Source organism: Nannospalax galili, unplaced genomic scaffold (assembly GCF_000622305.1).
Source record: "Nannospalax galili isolate Female #2095 unplaced genomic scaffold, S.galili_v1.0 scaffold132, whole genome shotgun sequence".
Taxonomy (NCBI): domain Eukaryota; kingdom Metazoa; phylum Chordata; class Mammalia; order Rodentia; family Spalacidae; genus Nannospalax; species Nannospalax galili.
The window spans coordinates 2,797,068-2,821,681 of NW_008332644.1; the positions used below are offsets into that span (position 1 = coordinate 2,797,068).

General features: G+C 40.1%; 1 protein-coding gene and 1 pseudogene across 1 annotated transcript in view; both read left to right on the forward strand.

The window, feature by feature from the left end:
• The window catches only part of Vopp1 (VOPP1 WW domain binding protein), a 119,363-nt gene that overhangs the window by 89,076 nt on the left and 5,673 nt on the right, over positions 1–24,614 (forward strand). The window contains exon 4 of the mRNA XM_008827549.3: positions 918–1,054. Coding sequence (XP_008825771.1) covers positions 918–1,054 — 137 coding nt within the window. The remainder of the gene's footprint in view (positions 1–917; positions 1,055–24,614) is intronic.
• LOC115069365 lies at positions 15,994–19,476 on the forward strand (annotated as a pseudogene).

A 24,614-nucleotide genomic window follows, 5' to 3' on the forward strand; every position in this document is an offset into this window, starting at 1 on the left:
TCACCAGGATGTTGCAAAATGGAGAAACGCCATATTGAAGGCGGGGTAGAACAAAAAGAGAAATTGAAAAAGCAAAGTGTATTAATGAAAAGAGGAATCGAAAAAGCAAAGTGAATTAAGTCTGATTACAGAATACTGATGATCTGTTAGTAAATAAGAATTCTTAGATGGTCCGCACAAAGGTCTTATCCTTAAAGCACACCTTTCCCTTGCCAGTTAGACTTTAGTGTCAAGATCTGGAGAGTGACCAGTGATACTTATAACCTAGGGTTAGTGTGAATATTATACCTAGAGTTTTTCTGAATATTCATGTTTTATTGTGTTTTCTCTCTTACTTTTCTAGTAATTAAGCAGTGCTCTAGGAAGAGCACATCTATTTTCTTTATAGATGTTCATCTGGTAATGGAAAAGTGTGTTAGGAAGGATAAAGGTACAACTTCTATGTCCTTGACACTGAAGACTTAGAAATGGGGAAATAGCCCGACAGAGGCTGGATTTGCTTTCTCATTGAGAAGGATTTGGCAGCATCTTCTGTTTAGACTAAAATACTGAGTTGAGATTAGAGCCATGAACCAGGCAGTAACTATACCAACCTTTTGAAGTCAACCATTTAGAGCTACTTGAGATAGACATTGTTTACAGTTTTTCAGTGTTACTGGCTCCTATCCTGGGTATATCCCAGGAGTTTGCAGGGCAAGAATCTCCTGGCTGTCATCCACAGGAGGAATGTCACAAGGTGAAACCATCCAGAGAAGACCAAGGTGGTGATACATGCTCTCCTGACTGGGAGTGTCTTGCAGCTGGCCGGCTTTCTCTGCCTGCCATGGGGAAATGATATTTCAAGACTCCTCAACCTTTTTTGTCAAAAGGAAGTGTCCTCAAGCCTGGCCTCAGCCTCACGTCTGTGTTCTTTGCAGGTTCCTGCTGATGATGGGTGTGCTCTTCTGCTGCGGAGCGGGTTTCTTCATCCGCAGGCGTATGTATCCACCACCGCTTATCGAGGAGCCCACATTCAATGTGTCCTACACCAGGCAGCCCTCAAATCCTGCTCCAGGTCAGCCAGCCCCATCCCTGGCCTCCATGTAGTTTGTGTGTCCTCTGCAGAGTTACAGTACCACAGAGTGTGATAGAAGAGAGAAAATTCAGGTCATTTCATTCATTGAAGTGCTGATGACAAACTTTATCATTTATTTCTGTTGGTAATAGTGCAGCACACTGTGAGCCCGACATCTCATGGTTCTTATATCATCATGGATGTACCCTGTGTGAATTATCAACATGGGGTTCGTCTTCTATGCTCTTTGCCTTTTTCTTAAAAAGTGAATTCATGTATACATTTCTGTGTATGAATAGCAATGACCCTACTATTTTTAAAATTTATTTTATTCATTTTTATTTTGTGAGAATTTCATGCCTGAGTTCTGGATTTACATTATTTCTACCCCTCTGAGCCCCCCTCTATCTCCTCCCATGTCATCCCTATGTCCTCTCAATTTCTTGTTTTCTTCTTATTATTGTTACATATACATACATACATACATACATACATACATACATATAATCAACTGAGTCCATTTATTGGTGCTCATGTGTACCTGTGTTTAGGGCTGCCCACTTGGGATTAGATAGCCTCTCAGGCACTAGTCCCTGAAGAAAACTGATTCTCTCTCCTTCAACATCCATTGACTGCCTGAGCTCTTTATCTCGAGGTGGGACCCCATGACATTCTCCCCATCCACCTTGGCGTGTCAACTGGTTTGGTCACTATGCAGCTCTCATTAGACTGCCATACTGTGGAGATTTCATTGGTGCAGGTTCCCTATCATGTCTAGAATGAATTGATTAGTCTTGTCCCTTTGGCTCTTTCTTCCCCTTTTCCGAGATGTTCCCTAAGCCTTAGGTCAAGAGGTTGTGTGGTAGATGTGTCACTCAGGGATGAGCACCTTACAGTCACTTATTCTCTGTGTTTTGACCAGTTGTGAACTTTGTGATTGTTTCCATCTGTTGAAAAAGAAGCTTCTTTGATGAGAGGGAGGAAGTGCACTTGTCTTTAACTATAAGGATACATATTTAGACTATAGTAAGAAATTAGGTTGATGACCCTGGCATTCTTAATGTCTCTAATTAATATTTTGAAATGGTAATTTGTTTCGGTATTTTGCCTTTTTAAAAAATTCATTCCTGCCAGGCACGGTGGCGCACGCCTTTAATCCCAGCACTTGGGAGGCAGAGGCAGGCGGATCTCTGTGAGTTCAAGGCCAGCCTGGTCTACATAGTGAGTTCCAGGCCAGCTGGGCTACAGGGAGACCCTGTCTCAAAAAGACCAAAAAAAAAAAAAATTCATTCCTTCAGTATTGTGTACTCATTCTGAGTACACATATGTAGGTGGCTGTAGATACTTTGGTATCTGTTACCTTTGGCCTTGTAAGGCATATCACCCAAAGTACTCTTTCAAGATCAAAGTGAATTCACTGTTTCTTAATTCTTATAAGATAGTTTTGTCTAAATTGTGTAAATCTTCCTCATGCTGGGATAGTTGGTGCTAGATCCCTCAAGACACAGGCTGATATAGTGCTGAGGTTCCCCTTCCTTAAAAGGAGCTTTCTGAAAATGGAGGGTTGCAAGACCCTAGAAGGCATGTCACACTGCTGACACAGTTTCCACCTGGGAGCTTGGAGACGGTCTCTATCGATTGCACACTGCAGGTAGATGCTTCGACTTCTAGGGACCGTTCTTCCCTCTGCTTTTACAAAGTTCTAGTTATACAAATGAGTAAGTCCTAGCTTTGGGTGCTATGATTAATAAAACTATAATGAGAAATTATATTATTCCACTCACTGGATTTCATCTGGATTCATCGTCCTTGTAAAGGGAAAGCAGCCATGTCTTCACTGGTCCATATGGCTCATCTGCTTAGAGACCAGAACTTAGGTGGTCTTATCACACACAGACACACACACACACATAGACACACACACACACACACACACACCACACACACACACACACACACATAGACACACACACACAGACACACACACACACACACATAGACACACACACACACACACACACACACACACACTAGGCATGTTTATAGTACATGTTGTAGTGTGGATTATGATGTATTGTCATCAGACTCATCAAATTGTGTATGTTAAGTAAGCACAGCATTTCACTTATCAATCATGGTTTAAATGAGGCAGAAGTGGAAAGGTTGTATAAAGGGATAAAAATAGTCTTGTATCTTCTGCTCTCCTGATGATGAGCTGCTATCAGAACACAGAGGGATGGAGCTGCCTATTTGCCCTACACTTTCTTCCACCAGATACTCTGTAAGATTTTCCTTTCCAAAAAAATCTTTCTTTAATATTTTGAGAATATATCAAGAAAGATGTGAATAAATGTCTTCTGAAGCATTTCATTGGAAGTCACACATTAGGCTTTCACTCAGGTTTAGCACCATTTTGCAGACATGGGAGGATTTTTTTTACCTTTGAAAATGTTTAAGTAGTATCAAATTTGTGCTTAAAGTGATTGTATCTCAAAGTGATAGTATAAATTTTCAGTTAAAATAGAAGACCAAAACCATCACTCATTTGGTTTCATCTGGATTCATCATCCTTGGAAAGGGAAAGCAGCCATGTCTTCATTGGTTGCTGTGGCTCATCACACCACAGGTGCAAGATACCACACGCTTCCTCTTTAGTGCTAGAATAGTGGCAGCATTTGTTTCTCTTCCAGTTATCTGAACGGGGACCAGTGTGGTGAGCAGGTGATATAATTAGGCCTACATTTTTAGCTAGACACTTCTCCTTTAACGACCTGCACTATCTGAGTATTGTCAGCAGATAACACATCCAGTGTGTTCCTCATCTACATTACTCTATTCTAATAGCTGTGATCCCCTGTCAGTGGGACCTTTGGTGTTTCTTATACACAGTAAGTCACCAGATCCTGCAGAATTTCACTTCAGACTCTTATTTTGTCCAAAGTAGCACTTGGTGCAAGTTTTTCCACTTACTAATCTCATTCTCCTCATCTCTGTCTTCTATGTAGTTAGTAGGAAGTTCTTAAGGAACAAAGGAAGGCATGTAGGAGCAAAACGTAACCTGCTCACAGCGTTCATCCATTTTTGAGGGTGGAGACCTCATGACCTATGCTGCTCATTAGGCTCCAGCAAAACTGTTGATTTTCTATTAACTGTCCAACACTTAATTTAGGAAGGGCAGATTCAAACTTTTAGTCTCCTTCGTGTATACACTGGATTTCCCCAACTGCCACATGTTCATGGCATGACTTATACCCTCAGAGCATCCACACAAATGACCTTAATCAGCCCTTCACATCTGAGGGTTCCACAGCTACACATTCAACCAACCATGAATTAAAGGTATATAAAAAATATTATGTCTATATATTTTCTTGACATTGTTTCATAAACAGTACAGTATTAACAACTGTTCACATAACACATTGCTATAAGAATTGTGAATAGGGCTGGGGAGATGGCTCAACAGTTAAGAGCACTGACTGCTCTTGTAGAGGACCCGGGTTTGATTCCCAGGACCCACATGGTGGCTATTAACTATCCTTAACTCCAGTTCCGGGGGAATCTGAAGCCCTCTTCTGAATTCCATTGGCATTGCATGACACAGGTGCACTCATACATGCAGGCAATACACTCATACACATAAAATAATAAAAATAATAAATAAAATTTTAAAAAAGAATTGTGAAAAATCTAGAGTTGATTTAAAAATACGGGAAGATGTTTGTGGGTATATACTGTGCCATTTGATACAAGGAACTTGAATATCTGCAGGTTTGGCTATCTGTAAAGGGTTTTGTATCCCAAGGGCGATTATGTGTAGTTACTAACCTTAATAAGGACAAAGTTGGTGTCCTAGTTTCTTTCTGTTGCTGTGATAAAAAACACTGACCAAAATCAACTTGGGAGGGAAAGAGTTTATTTTACCTTACATCTCTCAGGTCATAGTTCATCACTGAGGGAAGTCAGGGTAGGCGTTCAAGGCCAGAACCTGGAGCACAGGCTGTGGAGGAACACTGCTTACTAGCCTGCTCCTCTGGCCCAAGCTCAGCCTGCTTTCTTAAACAACACAGGACCACCTGCCCAGGGCTAACACCACCCACAGTGGGCTGGGCCCTCCCACATCACTCAACAATCAAGAAAATGCTCCACAGACATGACCATAAGCCAATTCAATAGAGAAAATTCCTCAATTTAAGTTCCCTCTACTCAGGTGTGTTAAGTTGACAACAGAAGCTGTCCAGCACTGTTGGGTTCTTGGAAGCCAGGTGAGTGGGAAGCTTCATCTAGTGCTCAGATTAAGTAGGAACTGGAGTGTGGAAGGAGTGGCAGACAAGACTAGTGGGGTCTGTGTGAAAGTCATATCACATCAGCTTTTAAAAATATCTATAGAGACTCCTGAGCGTCACAGCTCCAAACAGACACTGTTAACCCCAGTGGCCACAGTGTCAACTGGAGGGTTCTTTAGAAGATAGGATAAATGTAAAAGTTTAGGTCAGGAGGAACACCAAATAAAAGTATATTAGATACCTCCGAAAATAACAGAGACCACTGGTGAATTGCCAGTGGAAGGAGTCAAGGGCTAAGCATGGCCTACTGTCCTACATCCTAGGTCAGAGGTGTCACCATTGGCCCAAGAGGCAGAGTCAGGGAGATGAGATTTAACAGGATTCCATGTTGTAGTGTACCTAGAAGCATTTTGGAAATGCAGGGTACCATTATTTTCTTCTAAGCCACCAGTGGTGCAGACACCATTGGAGTTAGTTAAAAGATCCAGCTGTGGGAGTTACGGATTTAGGTCCCCAGTTCTCTGCAATGACTCTCATACACACATATATGTATATGTATAGATGTATGTGTATACATGTATATATGAGTTTGTATCTAAAATATACCTATTTATATGAACTAGTTCTTTTTAAAATATTTACTTTTTATTTATGTGTATGTGTATGCACATGCACACCTGTGCAGGTACCCACTCCCAGAGGCCAGAAGAAGGTGTTGGATCCCCTGAAGCTGGAGTTATAGGAGGTTGTGAGCTGCCCAGTGTGTGTGCTGGAACCGAACTCAGCCCCGCAAGAACACAAGCTTGGGCCTGGAAAGATGACTCAGGTTAAGAACACTGGCTACTCTTCCAGAAAACCCAGGGTCAGTTCCCAGAATTGCATGGTGGCTAATAACCACCTGTAACTCCAGTTCCAGAGGATATGACACCCTCTTCTGATCTCTGTGGGTACTGCATGGCATAGGTACACTTACAGACATTCATACACATAAAATAAAAATAACAAAGAAAATATTTTGGGCTGGGGAGATGGCTCAGCAGTTAAGAGCACTGGCTGTTCTTACAGAGGACCTGGATTCAAATCCCAGCACCTACATAGTGGCTAACAGCTGTCTCTAACTCCAGTTCCAGGGGATCTGATGCCTTCTTCTGTCCTCCATGGGCACTGCATGACACAGTTGCACTTATACACATGCAGGCAAAATATTCATACACATAAAGTAAGTAAATAAATAATAAATAAATAATAAACAAATATATTTTTAAAAAGAACAGCAAGCTCTCTTGGCCTCTGAGTCATCTCACTAGCCCCCAAACCTAATCCTTATTACTCTTTTGTTTTTAAACTTTTCTCAGGCCTGCAACAACAAAATAGTTGATCCTTAAATTCACCAAACTTTCATATGAACACAGGTTTGCTTTGTTTAATAGGAAGATACCATTTCCATAATTTCACTACTAAATATTCTCCAGCTTTTAATAGCCATAAGCTTGGGAATAATTCAACTGCTTTTACTTAACTATAGAAATGTAGCACTGATAATTTATATCCTATTGCTTTTGAAATAGTTCTAAGCCTGTGTATCCACCTCATCCTTTGGCGGGATTCACCGTCACAGCTGTTTGCTGACATTCTACATGCAGAGCCTGGTGTTCTTGGGAATGTGGAAGGAGATAGAAGAGGAAGGCTACACGTACTCAGGCAGTCTAGAGTGAGAGAGAGGCTAGTATATTTTGTAGTATATGACAGCATGAGATATGCCAATCAGTGCTGAGACATAAGCACAAATTCTGTGCATTTGCTGAAGGACAGAAAGAGAATTCTGGCGAACTATACTTATTTATGGTGGCCCTTGAACATGCTAGGCAAACACTCTACCACTGAGCTACATGCCCAGCCATTTGTTTTTAGAGGCAGGGTCTCACAATATATCTTAGGCTGACCTTTAACTTAACTATGTGGTCCAAGCTTTCCTGACTTCAGATCCTCCTGCCCCAGTCTACTCAGTGCTAGGATTTCAGGCATGTACCACCACGCCTTACAAGCTACACCTACTAATGAAATGGAAAAGGCAGAAGCTTTTAGGGGACCAGTACTTACCCACCAGAGGGCAGGAGATAGCAGCAGTTCATTTCTGGTGTATGAAGGAGCTTACAGTGTGTTGGGAACAGCATCCAAGTCCAGGATCACTGGAGTCAGTCAAGCTGAGAATCTGCACATTGAAAAGGTGGTGCTGATTGGGGTAAGGAGGGATGATCTGGCATCAGGGTCTGGATGGCCAGAATGGCTGAGCAAGACTTTGAGCTAATGGGATAGGACAGGTAAAATAGTTGTAGAGACTGAGGCTCAGAGGTAGAGTGCTAATCAAAACCAAGGAACAAACAAACAAACAAACAAACAAAACATTTAAAGATTGAAGGTCTTGGGGTTTGTTAGAAATGCACAATAGATTATGTGAGATTTAAGTAGCTGAAGTTTGTGGAAAAAAGAGACCTTGGATGGGATATGGAAGGCCTGAAGTCTGTGAGACAGGGTGAATCAGAGCCTCAGTATATTGCCTGAAAAACAAAATGTTCTGAGGGAAAGAATTCCATGTTTTAGTCTCTATGCACAATGGTGGCCAAGATGCTGGAAGGGGCAGTCTGACCTCTTCAAATCCTACAGTCTCCAAAGCCTTGCAGCCAGCAGGGCCTGACCCCCACCCTTGTGACATAAAGAAAGAAAGGAAAAATTAGCTTCATTCATTCATTTTCATACTCAGAAAACATTAACTACCTAACTCCAGCTCCTCTTTGTCTTACCCTTTAGGAACTCAAAGAAAAAATGGAGGAAAACCATAAAAACCTGGGCCAAGGTTGATCTGTAGGTCTGAAGGAAAGGAGGAGCTTGGGTTCATGAAGACCAAAGGCACATTGCCTCCAGAGCTTGGTGCCCTAAGTAATTAGGGGAGGGAGGTAGTTCAGAGCCTAAAAATAGAAGATTAATTGTGGCCTGTCTTCTATGTGGAATATTATGTAGCAACACTAAAGTTGATAATCAAGATCAGGACCACACAACTGTATAAGAAGATGCTGGGGATGTGGCTTAGTTAGTATAAACCCTGTGCTCCATTCGCAGCACAATGTAACACCAGGCAAGGTGGCTTATGCATGTCATTCTAGTACTCAGCAGGTGGAGGCAGGAAGATTAGACGTGAAAGGACACCCTTGATTACAAAGTGAGTTTGAGGTTGACTGGGGGTGTATGAGACCCTGCTTCAGAAAAAAATTGTGTGAGAAAACAATACCCAAAGGAACATTTAGTGAAGAGGGAGGTGAGTATATCTTCTGTAGGATGACTCTGCTGCCAAGTGTGGACAGTGTAATCAGCAATGGAATCTGGTACTATTGTCACTTCCATTTAAGAAGTCATTTAATGCCACTAATGGTAATTTTTTAATTGATTTTTTATTTTAGAGAATTTCATACATGAGTATTGGATTTATTTCCATCCCTCCCAGCCCCTCCCAACTTCTCCCATGCTCCCCCACTCCCTCTTAATTTCTTGTCCTCCTCTTTGATCATTATCATTCCACACACATACATTAATGGTAATTTTTTAAAGTAAAGTACTTCGATATGGGTAGGGTGTTTCCACCGGGAGATGCAGTTAATTGTTTAAGCCATCCGTTTAAGGTGAGCTCACTGAGGGTTTGCTGCTGTTTTGCTCCCAATCCTCTCTCTTGGCCCTCAGAGATGGTAGCAATCTCACTAAATGATACCAGCTTCAAGGAAGTGAAAACAATGGGAGATATTTTGACAGTTAAATTGCCCCCCACGTCAAAGCTAAGCAGACAGGGCTGCTTCAGTAGTGACGACAATCAGAATATGAGGGCTGGTGGAAGAAGATACCGTGATCCCACGCATCCACAGGAAATTGGTTCTAGGTGCCCCTGCATCCAAGCTGCTGGTATTTTCTATAAAATGGCACGGTGTTCTCCCATCTCTCCCAGCTGTGTTTAGATCAGTAGTTTCCTCACTGGCCTTCTTTTCTTTTGGGGAGTGGTGCAGCGGGGAGAAAGGGTTTATTTCACCTTACATCTCCCAGGTCACAGTTCATCACAAAGGAGGTCAGGGCAGGAATCAGGGCAGGAACCTGGAGGCAAGAGCTGAAGCACAGACCATGGAGGAATGCTGCTGGTGTCTTTGCTCCCCTGACCTGTGCTCAGCTTGCCTCCTCCTCCCCCCTCCCCCCCTCCTCCTCCTCTTCCTCCTCCTCCTCCTCCTCCTCCTTCTTTTACTTCTTTTTTTTGTGGAATAATGAAGGTTTCACATACGCTCTGTTTCTGGTGTTTTGTTTTGTTTGGTTTGGTTTTTGTTTGTTTGTTTGTTTTAGAATCCTAATGAGTTTATTGGGCTTGCTAACAGAGCAAAAGGTGAAGGATGAGGGTTTATTTATAGAAAAGTGCCCTCCCCCTATTCACGGGTCCACACTCAATTATGGCTCCTGTGACTTCCTGACAGCTGCACAAAATGGCAAGAGAGGCGCCTCATGGTGTTCTCGGCTTTTATATCCTTAGCCTCTCCCTAGTATGCAGCCACCTGACTCTGAACTTTCCCACTGCACCTCTTCTGGCCCATTCTCCACTCCTGTTTACCTCTTGTTTCTTCAAACCTTCCAGAATACCATCTTGGTACCTTCCATACTATGGTTTTTTTTCTGAGCACTTCCTTGGTCTCTACCCTCCTCCTGCTTACATGGTGTACTCCTCCTACATTATCCTGCACTGCAAGTATGTGTAGTGCTCCTCTGTCATCCCCATGTTTCACGGTGTGCTTCTCTCTGACCTCCATGTACACATGGTATTCTCCTTTATCATCCTTTCTGAGATGCACATGCAGTGTTCCTCTGTCACCATGCACTTGTGGCAGATTTCTTCTTTGTCCTTTACCCATGGATGCTTAGAGCTCTTCCGCCATCTGTTCCCCCTACACATACACTTTTATTTTTAGTACTTATCAACTGATTTGCTGTGTATATTTCTTCTGTACCTTCTTTATTATCTCTTTAAACTGTAAATGCCACAGGAACTGCAGACTTTCCCTGGGTCCTTGTACCTCCCTTGTTCTTAGTCCCTCAAGAACACTACACTACACAGGTGGCATTCAGTGCTAGTCAGATAAACAAATTAATAGAGGAGCCAGTGAAAATGTGGATACAAAAATATATGTAACTCATGGTAAGCAGTATATGAATAATTATAATCTTTGTTAAAGTTTAAAGCATGAAAGTACATGAACTCAACTCTTCAAAAAAAGTTTAAGAAATTAATATACTCACAGAAAGAAAAGTAGACAATGAAAATATCAATTAATTGCACAAAGCAAAAGTAGGCTTATACAATAAATATTAATAACATTGCATGTCCAACCCCCTGGTAAACCTAATCAATGAAGGAAACATTAGAATACTGCAGATAAAAAATTACTTGAAAATTAAAGAAGTATTCACAAATTAGAAAATTTTGGTAATAGGAAAGCACATGGAATGCACACCTGCTGCTCCTCAGCATTAGCCCAGACAGGTAAGGGGTCCCTGGATCCTCTGCCTCTGGCACACACACTACCCACTGACAATACCTGGTTTAAACAGGAAAGGTGCCCCTGGACTTTCCATCTCCTGCACACCCTTTACACTTTCATGAAACCAGGCCTGGATAGGTCAGAGGTTCCAGCCTCTTGTAGGGCTCACTTCTGTTACTCAGTGGGCTTACCCCAGTCATGGAGGTAAGAGATTTCAGGACCTCCCAGCCATGCCACAACTTCTCCTGTGTACACCCCAGCTGGTGAAGCCAGAGGAGCATGAACCCCTTCCTGCTCCAGGATGTACCTCTGCCAGTGGGCAAGAAAGTGACAAGATGACTAATCCACATGTGGCATGGACATGCAGCACTCCATACTCACCCTAGTTAATGAAACTAGAGGTTTGTGGGATCCCCAGCTTTGAAGCACACTCTCACAACAGACTATCAGGGGTTGAGGGTAAGGTAGAATAATTAGGAAATTCAGTTAATGTCAATAACAAATTAAATAGAACATACAAACAGAACATACAAGATCTGTGAGACATTATGAAAAGACCAAAGTTACAAATTATAGTCATGAAATAAAGAGAAGAATCCTATATCAAGAGCACAGCTAATAGTTTCATTAGAATTAGAGAAGAAAATTTCCCAAATATAAAGAAAGAGATGTCCATTCAGGTATAAGAGGCATCCATAACACCAAGTAGACAGGACCTGATATTAGATATGCAAAATGAAATGAGGAAAAGAGACAGCCCTAGCAGGCCCATCAGCTGATGTCTCAATTGAAACTTTAAAAGCCAAAAGACCTTGGAGCATTGTACTTCAGGCCCTCAAGGATCAGAGATGTCAAACCAGACTATTATACTCAGCAAAACTATCCACCACAGTGGAAGAAGAAAGAAAAACTCCATAACAAAAGCAGCCCAAAGCAATTTATATCTACTAATCCAGCTCCACAGAGAATACTAAATGGAATAATTCAAATGGAAGGTAGTGATAAAACAGATTCAAGAAACTTTTTTTTTTTTTGGTATTTTTGGAACATGGTCTCCCTGCAGCCCCAGCTGGCGTGGATTTGCTATGGGGAACAGGTTGACCTCAAACTCACAGAGCTCTGCCTCCTCTGCCTCCTGAGTGCTAGGATTAAAGGTGTGTGCCACCACGCCCAGCCTAAGAAATTAAAAGTTGCTAAGCTGTTAGGCAAATGAAGAGTAAGGAAAACACTACAAAAAAAAATCAAGAAAATGTTAGAAGTCAATAGACATTTCAGTAATAACTGAATATCAATGATCTCAACTCTCCAGTTAGAAGACAGAACAGCAGATTGGATCAGAAAAGAGAATCCCTCTTTTTACCACCTCCAAGAAATACAAGTGATAGATACTGTCTTAGGATGAGAACAATATACAAAGATATTCCAAGCTAATGCACCTAGGAAACAAGCAGGGGTCAGTATCTCTAATAAAATGCTTTAAACCAGCACAGACCAGAAGAGAGAAAGTCACTTCATACTGAATAAGGGAACAACTTATCGAGTGGACATTACTGTTATAAACATACATACACTAAAGAGAGGTGCATTCAATTCCATAAAACAAATACTACTAGGTTTAAAGTCACAAATTAACTCTAACACAGTAATAATAAGTAGATGACTTCAATAATACATTCTCAAAAATGGACAGGCCATTTAGACAAAAACAATAAACAGTGGGACTAAATGACATCATAGATCAAATGTACTTAACAGACATCTACAGAATGTCCACCTAAATACTACAGACTACACATTTATGTCAGCAGTCCAGGGGATATACTGTAAAACTGATCACATATTAGAGCACAAATCTAGTTTCAACAAATATAAGAAAAGCAAAATAATTCTCTGTATTCTATCTGATCCACAGTAGTATAAAGTCAGAAATCAGCAGTGGAAAAAACCACAAAAAAACACACAAAGTCATGGAGACTAAACATGTACTTTTGAACAAAACTGAGACATTGAAGACCTCTAGAAAGAAAGGTTAAAGTTCCTGAATCCATGCTGCAGGGCTGGTCTTACCAGGCCTTTAAAGAAGAATTAAAACTAGTGCTTCTCAAATTATTCCATAAAATAGAAAAGAAAGTGTCTTAATTCATTTATGAAGCCAGCATTACAATAATAGCTAAACCAGAAAAATACACAACAAAAGAAAAATTATAGACCAATCTCCCTGATGAACATAGATGGAGTCTCAATAAAATACTTTCAAAGAGAAATCAGAACACATCAAAAATAGCCACCATGATTAAGTTGGCTTCATTTTGGAGATGCAGGGATAGACAGTCCAATGATACATCAACAAATATAATCCCCCACATAAATGGATTCAAGGAAAGAAACCACATGATCATCTCAGTAGATGCAGAAAAGGCCTTTGACAAAACTTAATGTCTTTTCATGATAAAAGTTCTGGAAAGACTAGGGATATGGGGAACATAGATCAATATAATAAAGGCAATATAAACCAAGCCTGTAGCCAGTATCATGCTAAATGGAGAAAAAAACCCAAAGAATTCCCTAGAGGAATAAGGATCAAGACAGGAATGTCCACTCTCTCCATTCCTTTTCAGTATAATGCTTGAACTCTTAGCTAGAGCAATAGTACAAGAGACAGCCATAAGAGATAGCATCAGGAAAGGAAGAAGTCAAAGTATCCTCATTTCCAGATAATGCACATAAAAGGCCTTAAGGATTCTACCAGAAAACTACAGTTGATAAACAGTTTCAGAAAAGTGGCAGGATACAAAATTAACACACAAAAATCATGAGCTTTCTTATATAACATTGACAAACATACTGAGAGAGCAATTAGGGAAACCATCCATTCACAGTACTCTGCCCCCCGCCCCCACCTTGAAATTAATCTAACCAAGGAAGTGAATGACTTGTGCAATGAAAACTGAAGAAATTGAAGACGGCATTAGAATATGGAAAGACCTTCCATGCTCATGGTTGAGTAGAATTAATATTGTAGAAATGGCTGTCCTGCCAAAATAACTATAGATTCAATTAAATCCCAATTAAAATTGCAACTCTTTCTTCCCAGAAATAGAAAAAACAGTCCAAAAATTCAAATGGAAACTTAAAAGACCCTACATATCCAAAGCAATCCTGAGCAGTAAGAATCCTCCTGATTTCAAGTTATACTACCGAGCCATAGCAGTAGAAATAGCACATAGATCAATGGGATAGAATGGAGGAGCCAGATATAAATATACAACTACAGCCTCCAGAATTTTTACAAAGAGGCCAAAAATGCACACTGGAGAGTACAGCAGACAATGCTGAAAAGAAATGGATATCTACGTGTTGAAAATGGAATCAGATCATTTTATCTTACCATGCACAAACATTAACCCCAAATGGATTAAGAACATCCACACAAAACCTCAAACTCTAGACCTACTAGAAAAGGAAGTAGAGAGTACATTACAAGATGCTGGCATAGGTAAGCATTTTCTAAATAGGAACCAGTAGCATGGGAAATACGGCCACCAATTGACAAGTGGAATTGAAATTTAAGTTTCTGTGACAGGCATGGTGGTGCACGCCTTTAATCTGAGCACTCAGGAGGCAGAGGCAGCCGGATCTCTGTGAGTTCTAGGCCAGTCTGGTCTCCATGGTGAATCCAGGGCAGCTGGGGCTACAGGGAGACCCTGACCCAAAAAGACCAAAAAACAAAAAAGTTTCTGTACAGCAAAGGAAATTGTCAGTGGGGGAAATAAGCAGGCTACATAATAAGAAAATATTTGCCATTTATAAATCTGACAGAGGATTAAGATCTAGAATATGAGAGAACTAAAAAAACTAAACATTAAGAAAAGAAATAACCCAATTAAAAAAACATGCTCTAGAATTGAATAGAGAATTCTCAAAACATGAAATATTAATGGTGAATAATAAACACTTTCATTGTTCAACATCCTTAGCTATCAGGGGCATGCACATTAAAACTAATTTGAGACTCCATTTCTCTCCCCTCAGAGTGACTAATATAAAAAAAAAAAATCAAACGACAGCAAATGCTGTTACTTTGTAGGGAAAGGGAGACCCTTATTCACTGTTGGTGGCTATATAAGCCTGGTGCAGCCACTGTGGAAATCTGTATAGAGATTCCTCCAAAAGTTAGAAATAGAGCTATCATACGAGCCAGTTATAACATTCTTGGGCATATACCCAAAGGACTCTGTACCCTACTAAAGAAAGAATTGCTCATCCATGTTCATTTTTAGTTTATTCACAATTGCTAGGGAATGAAATCAGCCTAGATGTCCATCAACAGATGAATGGATAATGAAAATATGTACAACAGAATGGGATCTCTTCATCTGCTGAAAGTATAAAATTTTCAGTAAATGGATAAAATTAGAATAAATTATACTGAGTGAGATAATTCAGGTCTAAAGAGACAAATGCCACATATTCTCTGTCTCTCTGTCTCTGTCTCTCTGTCTCTGTCTCTGTCTCTCTCTCTCATGCATGTGTACTCTCATATATGGATCCTACCTTCAAATATGTAGTTTTATGTATTTAACTCAGAGAACCTGGATAAGCCAGGATACTAGAAAGGAACCATTGGTGGGAGTGTGTTTTAAAAGAGGGTAAATAGTAGAACATAGGTTAAATCAAAGTGGAGAGGGAACACTGGGGGTGGAAGGTCTCAAGGATGGATGGATGTGGTGGTGCCATGCCATATTATGGAGATGCCTGAACAGATCAGCCTGACTCAGCATTTTTTAAAACCAAGAGTGGGGATGGATCTGTTCTGAGAACTTGTTTATTCAGAGTTCTCTTGGAATTGCAAAGGTCTTGCTCCCTCTTTGTGGAAACAATGCATTCAGGATAATAAGGAAAAGAAGAAAGCTTTACCCTTCCTGACTCCTACTGATCTAGAACAGTCTGCACAACCACAAACATAACATTTCAATCCTACCTGTTATTTGCAACAAAAATATGAAAATTCATTGCTTCCAATGAATATTTACTGCTTGTGGCACTTTATATTTTCACAACACACACACACACACACACACACACACACACACACACACACACACACAAATAAATATATTATTCTAGGTTGAGGGCGAGGGTTATGAGGCTATATATTTAGGTTACAAGAGAAGCCCAAGGCCTAGTTAGGTTGTAAACAAACTTAATGTCACAGAAAAGCCATGTCCATATTTTCTCCTTGTTTTATAAAAGAAGCATGTCTGTATTTGTAATAAAAAACATTTCCAGAAGAGTCATTCCTACAGTATTAGATTGGGAGATCAGCAGACAATGGGGTAGAAAGGGAGGCTTAATCAAAGTAAAAGATCTATGAAAAAGCCACGTAGCATCGCTCTGTTTGTAAGATAATTAAAAACATCAGTTGGCACTTTGTCAAGGCTTCTGACTCCAGGATTAGGCCCAGACTGCGCTGCTCTGGACCAGCTTGGTGAGTTAGCTAGAACCTCGCCCACTTTGTCACCATCTTCCCCTTCTGGGACTAGGCCCAGAAAGTGCTGCTTACCATCCAGACCAGCCTGATTAACGAGACAGAACCCATCCATCCCACCACCTTCTCCATACTCACATTCCCAGCTGTGATTGTGTACCTCCCACACCAGACCAGCGTGGCTACCCCTGTCCCTCCAATAAAAATCAAAGTTAAGAACTTGAACTCCAGACCAACTAACTGTTCATACCTGATCAGAAATCTACCAAGCTATGACAACAATAAAAACAACCAAACTTCTACTAAACAAAGGCAGAATAGAATTTCATATCAGACATACCCAACTAAAAATACAAGTCAATATTACTAGGTCACATTGCAAAAACACGAATAAATATGAAAAAAAACAAGATAATATGATTCCATCAAATCCCACCAGTCCTAAGTTTTCCACAATGAGAACTACCCAGAGGAACCCCAGAGTACAGAACTTAAGAACAGTCATAAACATGATTAAAGAATTCAGTGACTTTTAAAGAACACATAAATGTGCTTTTTGCCAACATGGCACAGAAAGCGAAGAAGTACGCTCCTGCCCCTCCCAAAGCCGAAGCCAAAGTGAAGGTGTTGAATGCCAAGAAGGCAGTGTTGAAAGGCGTTCACAGCTATAAAAAGAAGATCCACATGTTACCCACCTTCGGGCAACCCAAGACTTTGCGGCTCCAGAGGCAGCCCAAATACCCTCCCAAGAGTGCCCCCAGAAGAAACAAGTTTGACCACTATGCCATCATCAAGTTCCCCCTGACCACTGAGTCAGCCATGAAGAAGACAGAAGACAACACACTTGTGCTCACTGTGGATGTCAGGGCCAACAAGCACCAGATCAAACAGGCTGTGAAAAAAGATTATGACATCGATGTGGCCAAAGTCAATAATACCTTGATCAGACCTGATGGAGAGAGGAAGGCCTATGTTCATCTGGCTCCTGATTACGGTGCTTTGGATGTTGCCAACAAAATTGGGATCATCTAAGCAGTCCAGTAGTCTAATTCTAAATACAGATTTTTTTTTCATCATTAAAAAATAAAAAGATAAACGCTCAAAGAACTCAAAGGGGGATAGGAATGAACTCTTGACTGAAACTCAAGGAAATACAAATATGCAACCTAGTGAAATGACAGATACAGTTCAGGATTTGAAAAGTGAATTCATGAAAGAGTCAGAAATATTGAAGAAAACTCGAGATGAGGATGAAATTGAAAATCTCAATAAACAAATGAGAAAAGATGGGGGAAAAAATAGAAAAATGAATAAAATGAAAAACAACATCAAGACTTAGGACAAAGTAGGAAAACTGGACCCCCCCATCAAAGAATATTAAAAAAAATGAAAAACACAGGAATGGGACAACATGAAGTGTCCAAATCTATGAATTATAGGCATTGAGGAAGGAGAAGAATCTCAAGTCAATGTCATTGACAAGATATTGAACAGGATTATAGGAGAAAACTCCCCTAATTTAAGGAAAGACAAACCCATAGTGATACAAGAAGCACACAGAACACCAAAATGGATGGAGCCAGAAGACACTCCCCATGACATATCATTGTAACAAAACACTATATAAGCACAACAAAGAAAGGGTACTGAGAGCTGCAAGAGAAAAACAAGTTACATATAAAAGAAACCCATCAGAATTACAGCTGACTTTTCAATACAAACTATGAAAACCAGAAGAGCCTGAAGCAATGTATTCCAAGTTCCAACTGACCATAGATGCTAGTCCAGAATACTGTACCCAGGAAAACTGTTTATCATAATCCAAGGAGAAAGAAAAATCCGTGCTGTAAACAGGCTGAAAGAATTCATGTCCACCTAACAAACCCTACAGAGACTACTGGAAGAAGTACAATGTACTGAGTAAAAGAATGACCATACCCAAGACACTGCTGAAAGAAAACAAAGGATGCTATAATTACAGAGACACACTATAGGACTAAGATCACAAATAGAAAATAACATGACAGTAACCAACACACATCTTTCAGTAACTTAAACAACAGTGGCCTCAGCTCCCTAATCAAAAGTCACAGGCTAGTTGAATGGGCTAAGAAACAAAATTCATCTTTTTGTTGTCTACAAAATTTCATCTTACCTTTCAGCCTAATATCTGACAAAGTAGACTTCAAATTAATATTAATTGGAAGAGATAAAAAAGGTCACTTTATGCTGATCAAGGAAACAATCAACAAAGACAGCATTAAAATCATGAACACATATGCACCAAACTCTGGTGCACCCAATTTCATAAGCATACTACCCTATTTCAAGACACAGATTAATCCCAACTCAGTTATAGTATGTGACTTCAGTACCCCATTTTCTCATCTAGACAGAGAAATAGCTGAGTTAAATGATATCATCTGTCAAATGGACCTAACAGACATCTGCAGAATAGTCTACCAAAGAACACCCATTCTACTCAGCCCATGGAAGTTTCTTTAAAGTAGACCACGTACTGGGGCACCAAACAAACCTCACCAAAACAAACAAAAAAAATGAAACAATTCCATGTATCCTATCAGACCACAATGCAATCAAGCCTAAAATCAACTATAAGAAATTTTAGTAACTACATGAACTGATGGAGATTAACCAAAACACTCCTGAATGATGAATGGGTCAAAGATGGAATAAAGAAAAATAAAATTATCCCTGGCACCAAATGAAAATGAAAACACAACACAGTAAAAACTTCTGTGACACATTGAAAGTAATCATGAAAAGGAAGTTTATATCTGTAGGCACCTACATTAAAAAAATCAGAAAGAGCAAACATAAATGACTTAATGGTACAACCCAAGAATCTGGAAAAACAAGAAAAAACTGAACCCAAACCCAACAGATAAGAAGAAATAATAAAAATCAGAGGAGACATCAATGAAATAGAAACAAAGAAAGCAATATAAAGTATCAATGAATCTGAGAGCTCATTCTCTGAAACGATAATTCTCTAAAAGATACAGACCCTTAGCCCAGTTAACCAAAAGAAAGAAAGCAAATCCAAATCAACAAAATCAGAGACAGAAGGGGAAACTATAGCAGACACCAAAGAGATCCAGAACATTATAAGGGAATACTTTCAAACCCTATACTCTATTACATTAGAAAATCTAAAAGAAATGGACAGACTTTTAAATTCAGTGGAACCACCAAAGTTAAACTAAGAAGAAATCAACAGTGTAAACAGACCTACAACAAATTAGGGAATTGAAACAGTAATACAAAGCCTCCCAACTCAAAAAAACTCAGGACTAGATGGATTCACAGCAGAATTCTACTAGGCCTTTAAAGAAGATCTACAACCAATACTGTTTAAATTATTCAAAAAGAAAGAAACAGAGGGAGAACTCACCAAATCATTCTGTGATACCAGCATTACTCTAATACCAAAAAAACAGGTAAAGAAACAATAAGAAACAAAACTACAGGCCCATATCCTTAAATGAACGTAGATGCAAAAACCTCAACGAAATACTTGCAAGTCAATAAATGTAATAAATCATATAAATGGATTCAAAGTCAAAAATCACATGATCATCTCAATAGACACAGAGAAGGCCTTTGACAAAGTCCAATGTGCATTCATGATAAAAGTCCTAGAGGGAATTGGATTGGAGGGAACACACCTCAACATAATTAAGGATATATACAGCTAACCCACAGTCAATATCATTCTAAATGGAGAAAAACTCAAAGCCTATGATCCAACTATACAATTCCTTAGACTATACCCAAAGGACTCAATATCTTATTACAGAGATACTTGCACAGCCCTGTTTTCTGTACTCTTTTTAAAATAGCTAGGGAATGGATATCTAATGAAAATGTGGTTCATTTACACAGTGGAGCTCTCTATTCAGTGGTAAAGGTGAAGTCATGAAATTTACAGCTAAATGGATGGAACTAGAAACATTTATATTCAGTGAAGTAAAATATACTCAGAAAAACAAGTGATGTATGTTTTCTTTCATTTGTAGATCTTAGCTCTAAATCCTTAGTTGTGAGTATATATCCTGATGTAATTACATGTGCCAGAAAAATGGAAAAGAACTGTGGTGGCAAAGGGGAAGAATGAGACAGATATTATCAAGGGGAAAATGGGGAAATGGGAGATACTTTAACTGGGAGTGGAATATGAGGGCTATACAGAGGGAGAGAGAAGAAAGATAAATAATTCTTAGGTGGTTTGAAAAACCAGAAAGAAATGTATTAGTTCAAAAGCACACTGAAAAAATACATACTATATGTCTGTGTGTGTGTGTGTGTGTGTGTGTGTTGTATAGCTGAAGGGCACATAACAATAAACACAGTGCCAGGCAAGAGAACCTCCCTTCAACTTGTTGGTCAGGGTAGTACAAGAGACTCCCAAAATAATACAGGCTATTGCCACAGCCCTTGACTTGATTGCCTCCCCCAACTTTAAGGTAAAATCCTATTGCTGAAGACAGGCCGTACTTCAGATGCAGGACTTGGAGCAATGGAGCTGGAACTGCCCTGGAAACCTCCTCCCTGAAGACTAATGCTCATAGTATCAGATGATACTGTGCAAACTGTCAAAAGAGAAAACCAATCAGTAGTCCCATCCAGCTATAAAGTCTACAAAACCACAATGATGACTGACCCAGCCAATAATCTCTATTGGTGCAGTAATGGCACTTTTATGTTGGAAGTAATCAACAGCTGTTTAATTAGACTTAAGACCTGCTCAGTGGGAGGGAACTCATGTGTGGTACTGTAAACATAACCAAATATACATAACTGGAGATAGCATAGATCCTAGAGAAAAACCTACTTTTGTCACATCCCTAGACCAATGTAATTTCTTACTATATTCTAAATTAGTATCCTTATGTTCTCAGTCAAGTGTAGCTCTCACAGTTCATTAAAGAAGCTTCTTTTCACAACAGATGGAGATTATTACTCAAACACAGACAATAAGTGTTTTTGAGGTGTGTGGCCCTAAGTGACACATCTACAATGTAACATACCTAAGACTTAGGGAACATGGTGGAACAGGAGACAGAGAATATTAATGTGTCTCTCAACTCTCACTCGTGAAGCTTCCTCATGCAACAGATGCTGATTAACCCAGAAAGCCACAACTGGTCAAAGTGTGGAGAATAAGAGACTACAGTTTGATTGTCCCTGGAAAACTTAAAACCCTGTTGCTCTTTGATGGAGCAGAAAGATTGTAAGAGCCAGAGGTGGTAGATGACCACAAAGAAACACCTGGAAACTTTCCAGACAGCTGGGAAGTTACTCATGGGAACTCACAAGATTGGTAACAGCATGCATAAGACCCCTGTATGCTCAACCTAGACAAAATACCAGCATAGAAGTAGGGAAATGGGTAAGAAATCCCAACCTTTGCTGAGGAACTATTGGCAATCAATAACTGCTGGGAGATGGAGAGTCAGTTTTCTTTAAGGGTGTGACACTAGGTTAACCAGGCTCCAGTGGATAGAGTCACACCAAGGAATATTTATGGACACAAATTTGACTCGATAGGCCTGAATATATATGACAGAGTACATGAAATCCTATGGGGGATGAGGGGCGAGGTATAGAGGAGTGCAGATAGGGCATGGGGGTCTAAATATGATCAAAATATATTGTTTTAAATTCACAAAAATTCAATAAAATACATTTTAAAAATCATAAGAAGCTAGTTACTCCTTTGACAAGCTTGGTCTGTTAGCATTGATTCAGCTGCTGTAGTTTATAAGCATTCTGTATGTTTACATGCTACATCTTTGGCTGGATAAATAAACCCTGGGTCTAGGAATGGTCCCTGTTCAATGAAGACTCCCAGTGTTATTCCTTACTATTTGGGCCATGTATAGGGAAATTACCAGGGTTGGGGTTGATAATGATTTTGGCTTTTGAGCATTCTCATTAACACTGGTTACCACACAGTTTCATTTAGTAAGTGGCCTTGGGCTATGGATTAATGCAAAGAACAAAGCTCTATTGGAAAAAAATTAACATTTTTACCTGTCGTATCAGTAGTTACTTGGGGTGACCATCTGTAATCACTTGATTGATGATCTTATCAGGGAATCTTGGGGTAGAATTGGTCTTTAGTTATCTTTGGAGCTGGAGGCTCATCATCCCTCTAGAGGGTTGGGGCATCATCCTTTTTAATGATTTCTTCTTTGCAGAGAAGGATATCTTTGCTTATTAAAACTGCCTGAGCACAGTTCTTTTCCAGCGCTCTGGGTTCCCACAACAGTGGTGAGCATTGCCTTTTAGACCTGTTCTTCAGCCAGAGTTTCTGTGATTAATAAGTTGTTATCTGCCAGAGAATATATTATTTCCAGAGTTAAGGATCAGTTGAGCTTGTTCTTATGTCCATAACTGTTTTCCCTGGCCTTTTGGACTGTTACTGTTTTATTTCTACTGTTGAAAACCCCAAGAGACAAAAGTTAACTGAGAAATCTCAGGTCTTATTGTCTCCTTAGCCAGATCTCTAGTACAGGCTGACTGATGAAATAAGCATCCAGCAATATCTGACCTTAGGAATTTTTTTCCTCTGCCCCTCCCATTACTAATGCTTCAACTGGCATATGATCACTGGTGGCAAAGGTTAACCTATGGAATTGCCAGAACTAGGAATTTTTGTTGTAAAATTCTAGTTATATTAGATCTAGAAGGAATTAGAGGTAACAGTTCTAACTTATGTGATCACTTGTATATAAACCAATTTGGTATAATGTAAACAATATAGAAACATAAGTATATCTAGAAAAAAATATATATATACACTCATTCTTATATAGAGAGTTTTTACAAAAGCAAAGATTTTGTAGCCTTTGATGACAGTCCATTAGATCTATCATTTGTTAATTTTTAAATTAGATTCTTTATGCCATTAGCTCATCCAGAACATTAAACAATCCTTAATCCAAAATCTGTAATTCTAAGACATGACTGTTAACATGAAGTAGAAGACTTTTGATCTCAATGACAGAACCCAACCTGATCTTTGCTAAGGCTCTGATACCATAAATGTTGCCATATAAACTTAGGTACTCTTTGATAGGTAGAGGGTGGGATGGAGAGGTGGCGAGCATGAGCGGATGGAATTCTCAGCGGGATACAGCTTTATTTCACATGGGACACGTTTCCCTCGGGGAAGGGAAAGATGTCAGGGAAGGGAAAGATGTCAGGGAAGGGCAGGGAAGGGAAAGATGCCTGCCCACGGGTTGTGAGCTGGGACTTTATATATGGGAGCTTTAGGGTGTGGAAGGGGGGAATGTTTGGGGGAGAAATCAGGGAGGGGGAAGCAGGAAAAGCAGGTAGGATTAGGGTCTGGAAGTGTTTACTTTTTCCCTCTTAAGATAAGAGAAAAACAGCTTCTAAAATCTCTGGTTATCAGGTAGAATCTGCTTATCTTATCTTTGGAGATCAGAGGAAAGGCAGGCTGCTTCTCAGCAGAGTTTGTTTCCCTTGACTTCAAAGGTCAAGTTGCTTATCAGCTCAGTTCCCATTTTTGGGCTCCAAAGTCTGTAGGTCCCTGTTGGGGAGGGGGGAAGCTGCTGCTGTTTGGAACCTTAACACTCTTAACTTCCTAAAACCTATTAAAATAGTATTGGGGGGGGGGTCTATTAAATATGTATCACAAAACCAAGCTGCGTAGAAATCAACAACTTGGTTTTAAAAAGTGGCTAATGGAGCTGGAGAGATGGCACAGCAGTTAAGAGCACTGACTGCTCTTCTAGGGGACCCAGGTTTGGTTCCCAGCACTCACATGGCAGCTAACAACCATATGTCACTCCAGTTCCAGGGGATCCAGTGCCCTCTTCTGGCCTCCATGGACACTGAAAGACACAGGTGCACTTACTTACATTCTTGGAAGGAAGTTCCTTAAGACTCCGGATGTTTAAAGGGAATCTCCTTAAGAATCTAGAAATAAGCAACTCAGAAGCTTTAGCAAGTCCCTGAAACTAACCAGATGCACTAGGCCCCTTCCTCCCTAAGCTAAAGTAAGTAAGGACTGCTGCAAGACAGGCTGAGCTGCCAGAAGAGGCTCAGAGCAGCCAGGCTGTCTGGAGAAGGTACTCTCGAACCCATTGTGCTGCCTGCAAGTCATGCTGACAGCTCCAGGTTTTGGGCTTTCATGAGCTATCACCCATTCTGGGCTTTTGGTGACGTAACTTCCT